Source organism: Condylura cristata, unplaced genomic scaffold (assembly GCF_000260355.1).
Source record: "Condylura cristata isolate star-nosed mole 26May11 unplaced genomic scaffold, ConCri1.0 scaffold00001, whole genome shotgun sequence".
NCBI lineage: Eukaryota > Metazoa > Chordata > Mammalia > Eulipotyphla > Talpidae > Condylura > Condylura cristata.
The window spans coordinates 69590459-69609806 of NW_004567102.1; the positions used below are offsets into that span (position 1 = coordinate 69590459).

The window sequence follows — 19348 nt, forward strand, 5'->3', positions numbered from 1 at the left end:
AACACATCAGGCAGTATTCATCTACCACAAAGAATAAAAGCATTTTACTTAAAATGATTCATTGGAATCAGATTACAATTGCATATAAATATTGCTGAGCCAACAATTTTTTTAAATTAAGAACTTTAGGTGAGGATTTCAACCTGCATACTAGATTGGGTTATATACCTTGAGGTACCATCCATAAAACTTATAATATGCAACAAATTCAAATTATAATATTATGATCATTCTATTGCAATAAGAATTCTTGCTACTTTAACAAGGAATAAAGACAAAATACACAATGTGCTACTAACAACTTTCTCTAAAATGATAAAATTTTTCACTTATTAGACTAGAAACCGGTCAGACTACAAAATTCTTTTTATTTTACAAAATAAAATTATAGATATCAAAATTCTAATCTGTCATATGTCACTGTATCTGGCCAATCTGCCCCCAGCCTTCTGCTTCACTCATTACACACTGTCCCTGAGAGATCTCATTTTACATTCCCATTCCTGGAATTAGTTATCTTTGACTATCTTCCTAACAAATCATGATGGTAACACTTCGTATCTTAAATTTGGATATGCTGTGATTCTGGGCTGGTACACTTGAGAAATATTTCCTCAACAATACAGTATCTAAATTTAATGAGCACCTACTATGTGCCAAGAAATGCCATATGGCCAAATATATGACTATATATAAAACACTGCAACTACCATAAAGAATAAGCACTATTATCCCATCAAGCAAATGAGGAAACTATGATACATGGTGTTAAGTAATTTGCTCAATTTACACAACTAATAGGCAGCTCAGCTGGAATATAAGTCCAAGCAGTCTAACAAGTGCATGTGCTCTTCCAAATTACTATTTAAACTAGTAGTTAGATCAGCAACTTCAAGTTATAAAAATCATTAAAAACAAAAGAATGCTTGGATAGAGAAAAAGACATAGGGAGATAAAATGTCTACTAGTGTGCACATGAACTGAAATAAAGAAAATAAAGTTTACAAAAACTCATTGAAAACTTCAAGAAAGTTGTCCAACCAGCAAGAGGACAAGTGAAAATTAAACTATATAAAATTTAAAAGGTTATTAAATATTCATCAATATTCTCAGTATTCAGGTATCAGATAGTTTCATTTAGTGACTATAAAATATACACATTTTCATATATAACACAGGCATATAAAAATATAACCTAATCCATACTTCAACCAAGCCTTCAATCTCTTTACTAAACTGCTTTTCAGTATGACCTGAAAGACAGTGAGATGCTATTGCATTTGGATACCCCACACAAATTTGTTTCAAGAAATAGATCATAAACTATCTCATGACATCTTGAATTTATAGTGGAACCAAGAGTCATTCCTAAATAACTTAAGAAGACTTGGTAGTATTCAATATTAGAATATGGAATAATACCCAGTAACTATAATAAAGAATGTACTCTTAAAACAATTAGAAAAAGGAAACTAACATTGTTTTAAGACAACTACTATATGGTAGAGGCTAGATTAAAAGCTAAATCAAAATACTCTGAGGTAGATATTACCATTTTAAAACTGGAACTGAATCTCAGAGAAATCCACTAACTTTAACCAAGATCATACAGATAATAAGTGACAGGGCAGAATAGCAAAATGATACCAATCTAATTGATAGCTACTTCATCCCCTTTCTACTCAAAGTAATGAGTTTTTAAAGTATAATGAAAATGGAATAGTGATTATCATTTATGCTACAAATAAAAGTAAGCTTTAGAGAAATTAAAAGTATTGTTTATAAAAACTGATATACCATTCTCAAGAGAAAATTTAAAATATATGCAAACTAGACTGAGGTTTGTCATTTTTTAATCCAAGACTAGAATCTGTTCCATTATAAAAGATGTGGAAAAACATAAAGGTTTAAGTTTTGTACAGAAAAAGAAACCATAAACTAGTAGACTTGCAAAATTATTCATGTTCAGCACTAATAAAGTGTTACTATCTGCAATATAAACAAATTTCAAATTAATAAGGAAAAGAGAACTCAATTTAAAAAAATGGACAAAAGATAAAATTAGCAATTTGCAGAACAAGTTCAAACAGCAAATGAAAATATGTAAACATACACAACTTCATTAATGCCAGGGGAATGTGTATTAAAGTGGCAATGAGAAATCAACTACTTACCTATCAGACTTTTCAAAATTAAGAAAAACAATGGTACCTTTTGACCTATGATGGAACTGCTCTAGTCAACAGTGTATTATGAAATAAAGAAAATGAAAATTATGGTTTTAAGGTTAAAATTTTAAACTTAAAAATTAAAAGATTAAAATCTTTCTTTCATGAGTTATCAAAAAACCCTAAGCTTATATGTCTATTTTATCTATATTATTTGAAAATAATAATAAAAAAGATTGTGAAAGAATATATATCAGGCAGTAATAAATGGCTATTGGAAGAGGACGGGTAACAATCCAAAGGGGGCTTATATATAAATGCCATGAGTGATTTTAAAAGCCCCTCCCCAAAATAAATCAGTTAAAGTCATTTAAGCACAATTCATTATATTTTGATGTATTTATGGTACTTTTAAAAGCATTTGTTCCTTAGGTGGTAAAAAAAAAAAAAAAGAACACTATTTCTTTGAACTAAGTTTAGTTACAACTTGTTGGATATTTCCTATGTGCCAAATGCTACTAATTATATCACATGGACTATTTTATTTCTCACATAAACTTAAAATTAGGTATTATTTTCTCAACATAAGTGACATTGATAAAACTGTTAGGAACAAACAGATATTTACCATCACAAGCTCCCACAAAATTTCATAATTTATCTTTGACCCTTACCCACAATATTAATGAAACTTCAATACGAACATAAAAGCTATCAATGAGTATAATTCTACTTTACAAAATAATACTAGCAATGCCTTTATGAAAACTGTAAGAATTAATACATTTTCTCCAAGGGATTAACGTCACAATATGTACTAAAAGTCTTAAAAATGTCCCACATCTCTTAATCCAGTAGGGAATTGTATTATTATAAAATAATGGAATGTATTAAAAAATTACTGAAGCTTTATTTGCAATAATAAATTAAAAAGCAAATTCTTATAATAGGTGATTAATTAAAATAACAAGATACTTGAAGGCTAAATTTACTGCATATAAAACAATCTCTAGGTGGGTGCTGGGTGCTAGGGGATAGAAGAGGGGAAAATGGAGAGTTATTATATGAGTACAGTTTCAGTTTTGCAAGATGAAAAAGCTCTGCAAATTGGTTATACAACCTAACACTACTGACCTGTAAGCTTAAAAATGATCAGTAAGATGAATGTTATGTCTTTTACCACAGTTTGAAGTAAAATTTAACAAAAAAAATTTAACAAGTCTAAAGCACATGATTAAATTTAAAGTGGAATCAGGTCCCACTTTTTATAAAAAGGATTGATTCTCCCCATATGTAGGAACACAAATACAAAGTATAAAAGTGAGGAAGAATCTTATTCAGAAGGCTGGCTCAACTACTTACAAGTTTCATGGGACTGGGCAGTCATTTTTGACCTTCCTATCCTCAAAATCGTAAACCTAGAATGAAAATAGCTCTTCTTCCTTTGATTATTGTGAATATTGAGACAGTGATAGAAAGTTTAGTATATAAAATTTAGTACAGTGTTTTGTGTATAGGAAGTGTTAATTTATGTTATCTACTACTATTGCTTAAATGCCTCAAATGTAATAGTTTTTAAAATTCTGCATAATGGAACTAGGTATGTTTTTCTCTTCCATTAATTTATTTGAATTGTCCTGTGTTACTCAATAAAAAAAGTATTTATTAAATTCTTCAAGATTTTTAAATCAAACAGAAATGTTGCTTATATAAGAAACTGAACACCACAAATTGGCTAAAACTTGAGAGTAGAAAAGGACTTAACTTCTTAGAATGGCCAATTTGCAAAGACTCAGAAATTGATACCAATTCTTCATAGATGAACACCAAAGCTCTTAGTATTAGCAGACAAAATACTTGAAAGTAAAATTTAAATACCTCACTAATGACAATAATTGTTTCCCTAGTAAAAGAATTAACTTTATTCTTCAGATACTTAGTAAATACCAAGTAAAGTTAAATTATTACAAAAAAAATTTTGCTGCAAGTAAATATATAACAAGGAGAAAGGTGTTGGAGAGCTCAGTTTGAGTTAAAATTTATCTCTACCCGCGGGAATTACAACTGAGATAAAAAAATGTAAAAAAATGATGTAAAAATAAACTTATAAAAAAAAACTAAAAAAAAAATTTATCTCTAAATAGCCATGTAAAATAAGGCAAATTATTTTAAATGAGCTTCAGTTTCTCCATCTACCTCACAGATCCTCTTATTGAACAAATAAATACAAAGTCACAATTTACAGTTAATGTATATTTTACTTCCCTATCATCCCTTTACAGAGAACAGCTCCCAGAACAGGACACTTTACCCAGTCAAGAAAAAGAAACACAGAATACATTCAGGTTCAAAACACTTGGCGATATTTGGGGCACCTATTACATCAGATCTCGAGCCACTAGAAAGCTCTAGGGAGAAGTTTGCTCACGCCACACCCCCCACAACCCCGCCAACCCCACCCATAGCCGTATTTTTCTGATTAAATGTCAACATGCAATGAATAAAGGATGACTAGCCTGAATTTTATTCGCTATCACCTTCATTCTATCCCTTGCTAGCAAAAAGATGTCAGCAGTGTTTATTAGCATATAACAAGCGCTCAAATTATTAAAAGGAGTTATAATCGCCTTGGAATGAAACAAAAAACAGTACATTAAAAAACATGTACTGATGGCACACGGGTGATTTGATGATGGGAAGCCTGCCGGGATTACAACCGAGGTGGGAAAAGGCACAAAATGATGTAAAAATAAACGATTATTAAAAAAAAAAAATGTACTGGCCTCCCTGGTGGCGCAGCAGGTTAAAGCACTGCACTAAGAAGCTTAAGCCACTTCCTAATGAGTTCGATCCCTGCCTGTCCCGGAGGAGAGCCACCTGGCGAGGCAGACCTCTCCTGACCGCCCGCTGCTCCCCTCAGCAGTGTACTACTTCTATCTGCCTGTTCTGCACCCCACTCTGTCTCTGGTGAATCCTCTCACCTTCCGCATCTCTGGCCTGTACCCCAGTTCTGTACAAATAAATAAATCTTTAAAAAAAAAAATGTACTGACCGTAATTTTTAGAAAAAAGGTAAACAGGATTAAAAGAAAACTCTGTATTTAACACTCACAGGTACTAGGTATTCATAAAGATAAGCTGTTTTGAGAGTCTAAAGCAAATTATTTTTAAATTAAGCAATTAGTGTTTCAGTTTTTCCAGTGTAGGTGGGTATACAAAGAGAATCTGAAGACTTAATCTGAGAACATTCTGAACTTTTTTCATTGAAATAAACCACTTCCTTTCAAAAACCTACATAATTTTAAAGTAGAAAGTCAATTAATTGTAAAGCTTTCTGTGCAAGTACGAAATTCTTTTAATTGCCTGAATAAAATTACTCAGTACTGCATGAATTAGTGAAAAAATATTTTTAAACTATATTTAAAGAGGGGACATTCACAATTACAGTTAAATATATCTTTCAAACTTTTTATACAAAAAGGATTTAAGTAAAATGAAACACATATTATGTATATTACAAAAGCAGTAAATCTTCAGACAACCAATAGTAATAATTTCTTTGAAATACAGACTTTTCAAATTAATTATAAGGATTTATATTGAGATATTATAACAGATCTCACAGAGAAAAGAGAGAAAAAAGAAAAGGTTGCATCTCTGCCCTAACTCTATGTTGCTCCTTTAATCATTCAGGTAATGCTGAATGAAGAGACAAATAGAGCACAATAAAATAGAAAAAAAGTCTTGTTCCAAGTGTTTATAGTTCTGCTTTGTCATAAAGTTTCTTATACTTTGTCTATAGGACAACTTACCGTTAACACTATAGATTCAATATTTGCATAAAGTCATAAATAATACTATGTATTTAAATCGTATATTAGATATACTATATGAAGTTTAACAGACAATTACACAAACTAGTAAAACAACACTAGAAAATGACTATATACTCATTATGTAAAGTCAGATTTTATTTTCTAAATGAAAATTTTATCTGTGAGGCAATGGACATAATTTTAGGACTACAGAAAATGTTAAATTTAAATTTATACATGGTTACTTTTATAGATTTGTAGATCAAGCTAACTATTCTTTAGACTATTTTGCTAAAAGAAATTAAATCCTATGTTAGAAAAAGCTTCATTAGGAATCAAGTTACATCTCATGTCACATTGTGTCAAAAATTTCTCTTCTAGTTTGACAAATTACAAAATTTTTAATATACATAGTATATATATCACATACATAGTAATATACATAGGATAATATACATAGTATACATTATCATATATCAAACAAATATATGGTATATTTTATTCTGGATGTTTTTTGGAGAAAAATTAAGAATCTCTACTCAGTTTCATAATTTTGGGAGTATTTTCCACTTTGGTAGACTTAAAGAAAATACTATCAAAAAAAAAAAAGAGTACCCTGATTTTCTTCCCTAAATAAATGCTCTTTTAGTATTTCATTCACATGAATGCATAAAATTACAATTAACCATTCTAAGGGTTCTTTCATTTGCAATTGGTGAATTTTAATAGTATGGATGCTAACACAACAAACCAAAATTTATATAAATTAAGGAGATACATTAATATTTAATACACTGTTTTCAATTTTAAGAATTCCTATTTACTGCACTGACAAATGGCTAATTTTCAGTTATCTTTATTCCAAAATCCTAAAATTACAACAGTACAGAAAATGTCTCTAAAGGAAAAACTTCCTTCTTGACTTTTTTAGCCTATGCTGTGATAAAGTTAAGTTGATATAGGTAGCAGAATCATAGCTAATTATCTAAACCTTTGGAACAAAGCCTGCCATGTCATGGACTAGGAAATAATTCACAAGTCTTTCAAATCAATGTAGTTTTACAGTTGATAGGGGGATATTTAATCTAGCCAACTACCAGAAGGGGTAAAAAAATATCCAGTTAAAGAGACAAAGATTTTCCTAACCCACTTGCTCCCAAAACAGAGAGGAAGGGAGAAGGGAAGAGGACAAGTAGAGTAGTAAAAGGAAACATAAACCAATAGGAATGAAAGTTGAAAAGTATACTAGTAGAGCTCAGAAGAAATAGGAAAGGAGAAAAAAATTATCAGAGACATAAAAGTCACATTAGAACAACAATCTGGCTTGATATATCTAATAATAGATAATGGAACAGCAATGAATTAAAGCAATCTGTAGCAATCAACAAAGCCCTCCAAGAAACACAAGCGGAATGCAAGACAAATGTTTTTTCAATTTTGTTAAGCAAATATAGGCCACAGAATCATTTTTGAATACTGGACTTGGGAGATATTCCCCACACCTATTTGGGGGAAAAAGAGGAAGTTAGGAGGTCAAACTAGATGTAAAAGTCAAACAAGATAAACTGAAACCTACACAAGAAATCAATTTAAATTTAGCTGGTCATTTTAAGACAAAAGAAATTTTGTATACAGTATAAAATAATGGTGCTATAAGTCTGAGGCCTAACTTAATGAACTCAACTTTGAAAGCTAGGAAGCACTAACTGTTTCAAACCAATAAACCAATTATTAGAAGTTTAGTTATAAAAGACATAAAAGGTAAATAAATACCTTACTTAAGAACAGAAAATAGTAACAAAAATTTTTAGAAAAATAAGAAGGCAAAATATAAGTATTAATTTCACCTTTCAAACTGAGAGGTCAACAGAGCATACAATGTTTAATTTTTTTTAAAGTTTCCTATAACAAATTTTCCAATTTTATCTAAAAGTATGTGCAAAGTTGAAACAGACAATTATTCAAATACAAAAGATCACAGCCGGAAAGCCAGTGATCGTAACAAAAATATCACACAACAACCTGGAAATTTTAAAGTTCTCAGATTCTTGGCTTAAAAAGGAAATCAAAGTCAAAATTGTCAATTATCCACAAAAGAAAAGTAACTCTAACAGAAGCTAAAACAACAATAAAGAAAATAACTTCTAAGTTCCAGCAAATGCAGTATTCACAAGAACAATAATCACTACAAAGACTAATTTAAGTAAGGGAACAAAAGCAATGCAAAACACTGTCATGGCAGTGGAGAACAAGGAAAGGATGGAACCCCAATTCCTTTCTATTTCTCACACAATATACACAGACACATCCACAGACTGACAGAGAGATAAAGTAATGGGGTGAGTCCATTATCATTTTCTGTACTTCTCTGAATTTAAATTTTCATAAAATTAACTTTTAAATACAAAGTTCAAAATGCATTTAGGTTACATCAGCTTTTCCACTATAAAGGAGAAATTAAAAAATGGAAAACAGATCACGTAACAAACAGCTAAACTCACTCACTAATAAAGTTAGTAAAACTAATTATCAATCAAGAAGTCATCTTTGGAGGAAAACAAATTACAAGATAGTAAATCAAAGGGAAAAAATGGTGGCAGAAGAGGGGTAAGTAGAGAAAACAATATTTAGAGTGAGAATGGGCATTTAGTTACATTATATAGAAGAATCTAAAAGAATAGTAAAATAGTATTTTATATAATACTAAACCAATCTCAATCTTAATAAAATGGATGGCTTTTTAAGAAAATTAAAGTGTCAAAACTGACCCTACAATATCAAGAAAAATAAATTCCATTCTGAAAAAAAAAAAAATTTCAATACTCTTTTACTTTTAAATCTATAAAACCATCATGAGAGGCTAAAACCCAACAAAAACACATATATAATTATAAATTAATTTTATGAACAGATGGAATAATCTTAAATAAAAAAAATTAATGAACAAAACCAACATTTAAAAAGAGTAGGACTTTCTAGGCCCTCCCTGGTGGCGCAGCGGGTTAAAGCACAGCACTGAGAATCTAAAACCGCTTCCGGATGAGTTCGATTCCCGCCTGCCCCGGAGGTGACCACATGGCGCTGCAGACCTCTCCTGACCCGCCCGCTGCTCCCCTCAGCAGTGTACTTCGTCGATCTGCCTGTTCTGTTCCCCACTCTGTCTCTGGTGAAGCCTCTCACCGCCCCTGAGCCTCTGGCCTGTACTCCAGTTCTGTATGCACAAATAAATAAATCTTTAAAAAAAAAAAAAGAGTAGGACTTTCTAATATTACAAGTCTACCTCAATACTAGAAAAATCAATTGAAATAATAATGATACTTGATATTTAAACACATAATATATTTAGACTTTGGGTTTCTATGAAGATAGTATATTTTCCCTACAAAATTTCTGATAACAATAAACTTTAAATTGGATAATTTCTAGTAACTTGACAAGCTGTTTCTACAGCACTTAGTTAACTTTTAAAAATTATGAAAAAGAAAAAAAGAACAAGATAGCTTATAAAATGTTAAAAGCTAATAGTAACAAATTTATACTTTCATAATTTGCTATAGCAATTAAAAAATGTGGGCCCTCCTCCCTGGTGGCGCAGCAGGTTAAAGCACAGCACAAAGAAGCTTAAGCCACTTCCACATGAGTTCGATCCCCGCCTGCCCCGGAGGTGACCACATGGAGTGGCAGACCTCTCCTGACCTGCCCACTGCTCCCCTCAGCAGTGTACTTCGTTGATCTGCCTGTTCTGCTCCCCACTCTGTCTCTGGTGAATCCTGTCACCTTCCACATCTCTGGCCTGTACCCCAGTTCTGTACGAATAAAGAAATCTAAAAAATTAAAAATAAAAAAAAATGTGGGCCCTGGCATAGAGCAAGACAAAGAAATGCAACAGTACTGAGTACCAAGACTGACAGTAGTATTAGCAGGTGGACAAAGATTCAAATTTAAAAGTATTCAAATCTCTCAAGTATATTAGAAGAAATGAATTTTTAAAAATTATCTTGTGCAAAACGATGTAAAACTAAACTATTATATTATTTTTAAAAAATTATCTTCTAGTGCAACATAACTTTCAACCAAAATTCCCGAAGGAAAAAAGATTGACCCATTTGAATATATTAGAATTAAAAATTTGTCTTCTCAAAAGAAAATCTGTTTTCTAAAAATGATCAACCAGGAACCACAAAAACTATTTTCCATGCATAACAGATTAGTTTCTTTCATATATAAATGTATGTGTATATCCTTAGAGGGAATAATCTGTAATAGTCATAATAAAAGAAAACCAGCAGAAAAATGGGCAAAGATTAAGAACAGAAAAGAAAAATAAATGTAAACAGATTTAAATATATTACAAAGCACTCAGATTCACTTGTAAAAACATAAGTGTAAGTAAGACTTTCCAATTATCAGATTGCATTATATCAAAGAGTTACAACATCTATGAACATTTGGGACACAAAAAACTCATAAATTGTGGAAAGGAAACAGAGAAGCCTCTTTTAAAGACAATGAGTTAGTCATTTATCAAAACTTGCAAAGCACATTCTTCTAGGACTGGAAATTCAATTTCCAGAAATGTAGCATATTCATTTTGGGATCATCAGAATTAGCAACTGAAAACAAAATGTTTATCTACATGGGTTGTCCAAATAAGGGTGCAACCACACTATGAGATCCTACACAGCTTTTAAAACAAATGACACTGATCTATATGCTGAGAAGGAAAGATCTACAAATATTTTGGGGATACTAATACAGAAATGCTACAGTATTCTCTATTTCTGTGTATTCCCAAAATATACAAGTATAATTTCTAGAATTACAAAAGGAACAATGTTTAGAAAACAAAAACAATGTTTGCTTATGGCTTTCTCTAGGAATTAAGTTGTGGGACTACATTAGAAGTAAACTCATTTTGTACTTTAAATTTCTCCTGTATTTATCACATAAAGCATCCCCAACTCCAGAATTGAAAGTAAAATGAGACATAATCTACAACCTGAAAAACAACTGGCCACAAGGAGAAGGGATGCATAGAGCAAGCACACATAATAAGCAGAGGAAATTCAGGTGAGTTTGGGTAAAAAGGTATGCAAACAGAAACCAGTTGGTAAAAGATCTTATAACTAAGAGGGTTTGCAGACTGAGCAATATAGTAAGTTATAACTATGTACTAGAAAAGTTACTCTGACTGTAGTGTAGAAAGGGAAATAAAAAGTAAAGAAACCAATTAAGTGTCTCAGGACAGACAAGTGCAAAGTAGCAAAAATGTGAGTCCCCCAATATGAAGTCCAGCAAGGTGCTATTTTGTGCTCTTGTTCTGGCTCCCATACATACTATAAACAAGTGTCATTTTTGTCATCTACTCAGTGCCATGTTTTTTGCATTGTGGTTTTTTAATGACAATCAACCAGTAAAATACGCACATTTATTTACCTATTTGAAAGCCAGAAATAATATAACTGGTAATTAGTTTAAGAACTAATTGAGAAAGAGAAACCTAGGGTGAAGCTAGCTAGGTTTCTGGGTTATGCAATGCGATGTGATCCCACTAATAAATAAAGGAATGAGAGGAGTAGTGGCCAGTTTGAGTAAGGAAGGCAAAAAATGTCACCTTTGGAGAGGGTGATGTAATGTATGACACACTAATAAATGTAAGTATGTGTAATAACATAAATATTAGAAACAATACCAATATAAATAACATTTAAGTAGCCACTATTCCCCTCCCCTTTGAAGATAAGAATATTATCTCTGGTTCATCGTGCTTTATCTCCTACAACTAAAATGTTTTCTTTTAAGTCTTATAATATATTCCAGACATGTCAACATCAGAAATGCACACATTATCAATTCTTTTACCTTCCACTGCCATCTTTGTAATCACATTACCATTATTCACCATAATCTATACATTAATAGTATTGCTATGTTTGCCCTAAAAAAGTTGAAAATTTTAAAAATCGAAGATATGAAAATTATAAATTATAGGTAACAATTATCAAAGGGGGGAACAATACACAACCAGCAGCTTATTTTTTAATTTGTTTACAGAAACATAAAGCAGTAACTTTAGCATAAATTATTAAAACACCATTTTCAAGTACCAAGCTTATAAATATCGTAACAGTTAAATCACATATGCTTTCACTTAAGAAAACCTCATAACTAAAATTTATCTCAATGCAGCTTTCATAAAACTATACAGATATACTCAAAATGTGCAAGTCTTTTATATCCTACAGCATAAACTTAACAACATACACCTGCATAAACTGAGTCTATATAATTATATTAATACAGATAAAAGAAAACTAGTAATGAAAGTTGTAGTTTCCTTGGCAGTTAACATTAACAGCCATAATCAGAAAGCCACCCAAGGAATGTAGAATGCAAAAGGACAACATCCACTGACATCAGATCTTCAACAGCAACAAAAAAAGTGAAGAGCAAAAAACAGTAATTTTAAAGTCTTTTCATTTCATATCCTTTATAACCTGTATGCAATTAAAAAGATTATTTATATTCCTAAACATAAAATATTAATATATCTGTTCATAATGAAAATAAATAAGACTTGGCATCTTAAAATTGCTATTTGAACTGGGAAACAATTTAAAACAAAAATACTTAACACCCCTGTGCTATCAGTGGTCAGTCAATATGCACTTTCTGTGACAATTTGCGTCACTAGAAGTAGTCCCATAAATAAGAAGGCACTTGCCTTCTTATCAAGGGGAATGGCACAGGATGGAAAGGGCAGGGACGTGTTCTTGGATGCGACCTCTGAATGTCAAAGATCATGATACTTCATTAAGTCAACAAAGCAAATATATACCTTGTACTTGTTTGACAGACAGGTAGCTATAACAAGTGAAAGGGAAATAATTTAAAATTTTGCCTTCACTGTAACCCTCTAATAGGGAATTTTTCTCCCAAAGAAATAATCTCTGCAATGGTAATTATATCTTAATCACCCAACAAAGGGAGTTCTAGTTTATACTACAAGAACTACAATATGACTTCTTAAAATATTTTCTTTCTACCTGGAAATCTGATTGCTACAACAGAAGGTGAAATAATAGTACTGCTGTTCACCTTCAATCTAAGTTACATAAGTAACTGTGGATTCATGTGCAACATGGACTATTTGTCCACTTTGGAATTATCTGTTGTGTATCAAGAATTATCATAAATTCCAACTAAAACTCTTAAAAACACAGTTCACATCTATGATGGAGAATACCCATAATCTATAATTCGAGTTGATGAGTTATATATTAATATCTAAAAATTACTGAAATGTTTGAGCAAAGTATAAAACTAAAAAAGCAAAATTAGTAGCTGGGTTAATTTAACTTTAAAATAAAATATATATTGTGCTTTATATGATCTCCCAAGGATCAATATGAATACTCAGAATTTAATTGCACTTTAGTATGTAATAAAAACAAAACCTGAAGATACCACAAGAAAATGTTTAGGCAAGAATTATGAAGACATAATGCTAGCTTAAGTTTTCCCATAAAAACACCTGATATAAAAAATATCGTGCACATGAAAATATAAAATGTCATTCTGAAAATTTAAACAGAAACAACAAATACCAAAATACATTATCACAGGCACAGAAAAGTAACTGCCAGAGAAAAATACTGAGCTGGGATTTATTCTCCTTAAGAAATACCTTGATAGATAGTATTTGTTGGCTAAAAATAGTGTGTATTTATGCAAAGAAAAATTATTCGTACTTAGCAATTTTCCATGGTATTCCTTATTAAATATAAATCAAGTTGGTCAGATGCTGTTAGCAGTAGTAGCTCCATTCATTTTACTCATTTCTTTCTGTAAGGTAGTGGTTCTCAAGTCAAAGTAACCAATCAGAATCACTTGGGGACTACTTTGAAAATACACATTCCCTAATACTATTCCTCAGAGACTAATTCACACCATGTCTGGAGTGAAGTCATATTATCTATGCTTTGAAAAAATTTCTCCCGGTGATTCTAATTGCCAGTTCTACTTATTAGTCGAACCTTATTTGGCCAGCTATTGTTGAAACTTTGTCACTGTAGCACACACAACTGTGAGCAGCAAAGGGGAAAATTCATATTATATTACTTATAATAAAAAAAGTAGAGAGATCTGATAAAACTGTCTACTCAAAAAACATGCAACCATAACTTGAAAACACTTTATATTTATTTTAAAGTGTGCATTTAAGACAAATGTTTTGAAAATGTATAAAAATAATTCATGTATTAACCCAACCTCAATATTTACATGGCCCCTTAAAGGATTTTCATTTTCTAGTCATCAAAATGTATTTCAACAAACTTCAAAGTATTCACAAAAGCTGGTAATTTTAAGTCTCAGTAGAAAAATGTTGGTATTCACCTACATAAAAATAATGAAACTGGGAATGATACCACTAATATTTTAAAATATAAATTATTCTGAAGTTATGCTATGCTATGTACATATCATAAGAAAAACCATCATCACTAAACTACAATAATTTCAGGTAATGGCATTTTTGCTTAAGAACAAAACACAAAAATTTAAAAAAGAAAATATCTCATCGTAAAAACTTATAAAAGTGACTGCTTCAAACAAAAATATCTGAGGTTTGATTTCACAATTTTCCATATGCACTCTGTAAACATATACAATTTAGAGACTATCAACTTAAAGCTAGTTACCACTAAAATATAGTTTTAAAAATTCAGAGCAAAAATCATAACTAAAATTATCAGCTGACTTTAAGACAATTTTAATGTAAAAGCCACAACTAAATTCCATAATAGAAAGTATATCTATAGAGATTTTAACTTAAAATAAAAAGCTCTACAACAATTACCAAGTTTTCCTTTTGTTACTATTCTCTAGTGAAAGCTTTTTTCTGATTAGCTTTTACAATGTCATCAGGAGATGCTGATTTGAAGTCAAAGGGTGTTATTGTTATAAGAGGACTTATTTCTTTGTCCTTTATGTCTTGAACTTGTCTACTATAAAGAAAAGTCTTATAGAGGTGAAGGGTACGTCGCTTGCAGCTTTTCAGTGGGTAGCGAAGACACAGTGTTGAAGCAAAAGCTGAAGGTCTAGCAGCAAGGGCCTTGGTCCAAGAGACAGAAAAAGGTGGTTTCCTAGACAGAGAGCCTATGTTGTTTTTCTTATTATCCTTAGAAGAACTGGAATGTTTCCCTGATTTTGAACTTAGAACTTTAGTTCCTGGTGTTGGAGCAACAGATTGATCTACTACTGGTTTTGGAATAAAATCTGGAGTTTTTATAAGGACACTCAGATCAATATTTGACTCTATTCCAGGTGAATTAATTTCTGATAAACCAAGCTTAAAGGAATCTTTCTTAATTTGAGAGCTGTCTATATCAATAGTTTCTGCAATCAAATCAGAAAGTGATAAATTCTCAAGGTCTCTTGTAGGAGAAGGTTTATGAAATGCCAAAGATGAGAGCGATCCTGTTAATTCAGATATTCCAGTTGAGGAGTTACACCGATTTGCTAGCTGTGACAGGGGAAAGGAGCCCAAACATAGATCTGTGAGACTTGAAGATGACTGGTTACAAATATCAGATAAAGTAAAGCACTGGGTTGGATTGTTTTCTTTGTGTTCTTGAAATAGTTCAGGTAGGGATGGATGTTCACTTTGGGAAAATTGCAAATTGTCATTTTTTAAAATGTAATTCTTGGCACTTTGTTCAGCTGATGAAACACCTCCAACTTCAGTCACTTTGCTGGCATTCAAATTATCAAAAGCTGTATTTTCTAAGCAACTAGTTATATGCAAAGGATTATTTAAGCTTTCTGAACTAGTTTGTACTGGAATGGCTTGCAAATCAGTTCCTGATTTATTCTGAATAAACAAAGAACTACTAGGACCTGTGTTCTTTATCATTAAAGACTTTAAATCTGGTATTTCTTTGAAAGCACAATCATCTTTGGAAACATATTCAGATATATCAGGTCTTAACGAGTCAGCAGCTAGACTCTTGGAAAGAAGACCTTCCAGACTATCTGGGGAAGATAATCTAAATGATGGCTGGTGTTTACAAGAATTTTTGGGGACATCATCAATTAGGTCAGCTAATGATAATTCTTTTGTTAACTTACATGATTCTAATTTCTTTTCACTTTTAGGTCTGTCAAGTTTCTTTTTTTTATGGAGTAAATAGTGACTTGGTACAACTGAGGAATTATGATGTCCATATTTTGTTACTGGGCCAGAAAAATCAAAGGTTTTGCTACTGCAATCCAAATGGTTTACAGATTGCGGACAAGAGCTTTGAATATTATCAGCTGAAACTTCAGAGGAAGATAATAAGACTCCTTACCTTACAAGAGCCGTTAATTTTCAGTTGAAAAGTTGATATATGCAGAAGACAGTCACAGCAACCAAAAGGAAACATGAAATGAGGCATTTAATTACTAAATGTTTCTGTTGACTATGACATGAATAATGTGATACTTGATCATTATTTAATAAAAAGTGAACTCTAAAAAAACAATAAAGGAAACTTTACCTTCCTTTAGCCATCTAACATGACCATCATACCTTGCTGATATACTCAAATTTAAGTACTGAATTAGTCCAATTTTCACATATTTTTAATTTTCACATATTTTATAATATGAGGTTTTAACATATTATAATTATAGTCAGGATGGTCTCAAAGTCAAAGAAGCAATGGAAAGAACTTGGTTCATCTGATTTTGTATTTTGAATGTACTCAAAACAGAAAAACAAACGACACCCTGTAATTTCTACCATAATCTGGGACATACTATACAGACATGACAAGTTACTAATTCATTCTCATACTGGTCAGTTAAAAATGCATGTGTCAAAACATTTCACAGTACAGGCTACACACAACTTTGGTATAGCAAAAATCTATTCCTCCGGTCACAAGCAGTATCATCCCAGTCACTAAATCACCATGCTCCTACTGATGGATATTAAACCTATTAGTACAAAGGTAACTCACTTCTCTTCAAACATTGACTAGTCCAAACTTAACCTCAAATTCTATAAATTGAAAATTAAAGAGCTGTCTATGAAATGTGAAAATAGTACAATTATAATACCTATACTTAAAAATTAAATCAGACTTAAGGTATAATTTGACATCAGTTGTATGACTATTAATTTCCTTATCTGCCCCAATAGTTAGAAAACAATAACTTAAAGTGCCTTAAGCTACATAACAAAATTAAAAGTGCCTTGTTTTAATCTGATTTTACTATACAACAAGCAGGGAAATGGTCAAAATATAGCCTTTAAAAGAGGAAAGGGAACAGAATATTCCACTTAAAAATTCACAAACTAGGAAATCAATTGGTAATATCAATCACTACAACATGCAAAAAATTTGACCCACTTTTCTTAACACAAACAAATCAAGTTCTTTCTTCAAGCATTATCTACAAGACAATTAAAAAAAAAAACAAAACAAGTAAAAGCATACCTTTTGTAGGCTTTCCTGTAGATATTATTCCCTCACTCTTAACCTTCATATTCTGCAATTTATCTTGATCCAGAACCACTGATAAAGCCTTCTGCACATCAAACTTGTTCTTCAAAATAGCTTCAATCAACATGTCATCTGGCACAGCATCTCCAAGTACCTCTCTCATGTGATCGAGGCATGAATAAAGACGAGCTAGAACAAATGATAATAATTCAAAACTACTAAATCATGCTCAAAACTGATAATGGGATTTGAAACTATACAGTGAATTCAACTATGCTGTTATCCACAATTTACACATTTTCCCCTGTCAGAGGAACAATTTTATTGCTTAAGAAATCCCATAATGAATGAGATTCCTAAATACTGGTGAATAATGCTAAAAAAAAAAGTCATATACATTAATTTGAATTTTTAATAATAATAATGATATTAGCTAAAGATTTTTTGCATACATAGAAAGGTAAGGGTATGTGTGGAACTATTTCTAACTTATTAGTGAGCCCAGTGATATACCAAATATAGCTTTGAAATGTCATAAGTTACAATTTTAAGTTTTCTTTAGGCTAACTTTAGTTTTCCTCAACTAATTAAGTACTAATTAGTACTTCTTAAATTAGTAAGCAAGATAACCTAACATAAAAATAAGGGAATTCTGTAGATTAAGATAAAAATAAACACTCATGGCCCTCCCTGGTGGCTCAGCGGGTTAAAGCACAGCACTAAAAAGCTTAGGCCACTTCCGCATGAGTTTGATTCCTGCCTGCCCCAGAGGTGACCAGGGCGTGGCAGACCTCTCCTGACCCGCCCGCTGCTCCCCTCAGCAGTGTACTTCGTCCATCTCCCTGTTCTGCTCCCCACTCTGTCCCTGGTGAATTCTCTCACCCTCCACATCTCTGGCCTGTACCCCAGTTCTGTATGAATAAATAAATAAATCTTTTAAAAAAATAAATAAACACTCACATTTAAAAAAAAGCATTTATATCCAGAAGTTTAAAATCTTTTAGGATTTTTACTTCCTGATGACTATATTATTATAAAGAGTAATTACCAATAATAGTGCTTAATGATGTATATACTCCACTTGACAAAGGTTTTGTATCTCTAGATCCCAAAATAGTACCTGGTATCTGGAAGCCACTGAATTGATGAATACATTAATTGACATTTGTATAGCAATTCATAATTTTCAAAACATACATATACATTCCTATCATCCTATACATACACACACATCTTTTGCAATCCTCACAATACCTATGACCGTTATCTACCAAGCAAATTCTAATTCATAAAACTAAGATGCTGAAAAATCATGGCACTATTAAACTGGAAACTATCAAAACAAAATTTGGATTTTCAGACTCCCTACTCCTGAAACCATTTCACATAGCACAATGTATATGCTTACATGTTAAACAATATCCTGCCTTTGATGCTTTTTCCACTACTCCCTTTGTTAACTATCAAAAATAAATCTTTCAAACATTTGGGTGATTCTGCTTTATTTCAAATCATTATTAATTTTAGGTGAATAAACTATACTTGGAAAATAATACCTATTAGTAAGTACATGAATTATTAAGCTAGAACAGAATACTTGGTATAACTGGCATAAGAGCCTCTTCTAATGCATTAACACAACTATTTTCTACACATATACAGGAAGTAGATCATGGAGTTAGGTAATCTTTGTACATATCCTAATGCTACTTATTACTTGGTACAACCCTCAACCAAGTTACTTCTCTGTGTCTCATTTTCCTCTTCTGTAAAATTACATTTGTATTTTGTTTATGGCTAAAACAATAATTGGTGTACCTCATTAGGTTTTTGTGAAGATTAAATATAGTGATAACTGAAAAGCAATTATGATA

At 31.5% G+C, this 19348-nt stretch overlaps 1 protein-coding gene across 2 annotated transcripts in view; it reads right to left on the minus strand.

Moving 5' to 3' along the window:
* The window catches only part of HBS1L (HBS1-like translational GTPase), a 76083-nt gene that overhangs the window by 45100 nt on the left and 11635 nt on the right, over positions 1 to 19348 (minus strand). Inside the window, exons 4-5 of one of the 2 annotated variants that reach the window (XM_004673878.2) lie at positions 17469 to 17663; positions 14855 to 16329 (exon numbers count right to left, since the gene is read on the minus strand). In XM_004673878.2, coding sequence (XP_004673935.1) covers positions 14861 to 16329; positions 17469 to 17663 — 1664 coding nt within the window. In that variant the 3' untranslated portion in view covers positions 14855 to 14860. Of the gene's footprint in view, positions 1 to 14854; positions 16330 to 17468; positions 17664 to 19348 lie in introns of those variants that run through there. The other variant, XM_004673877.2, reaches the window with a different exon arrangement.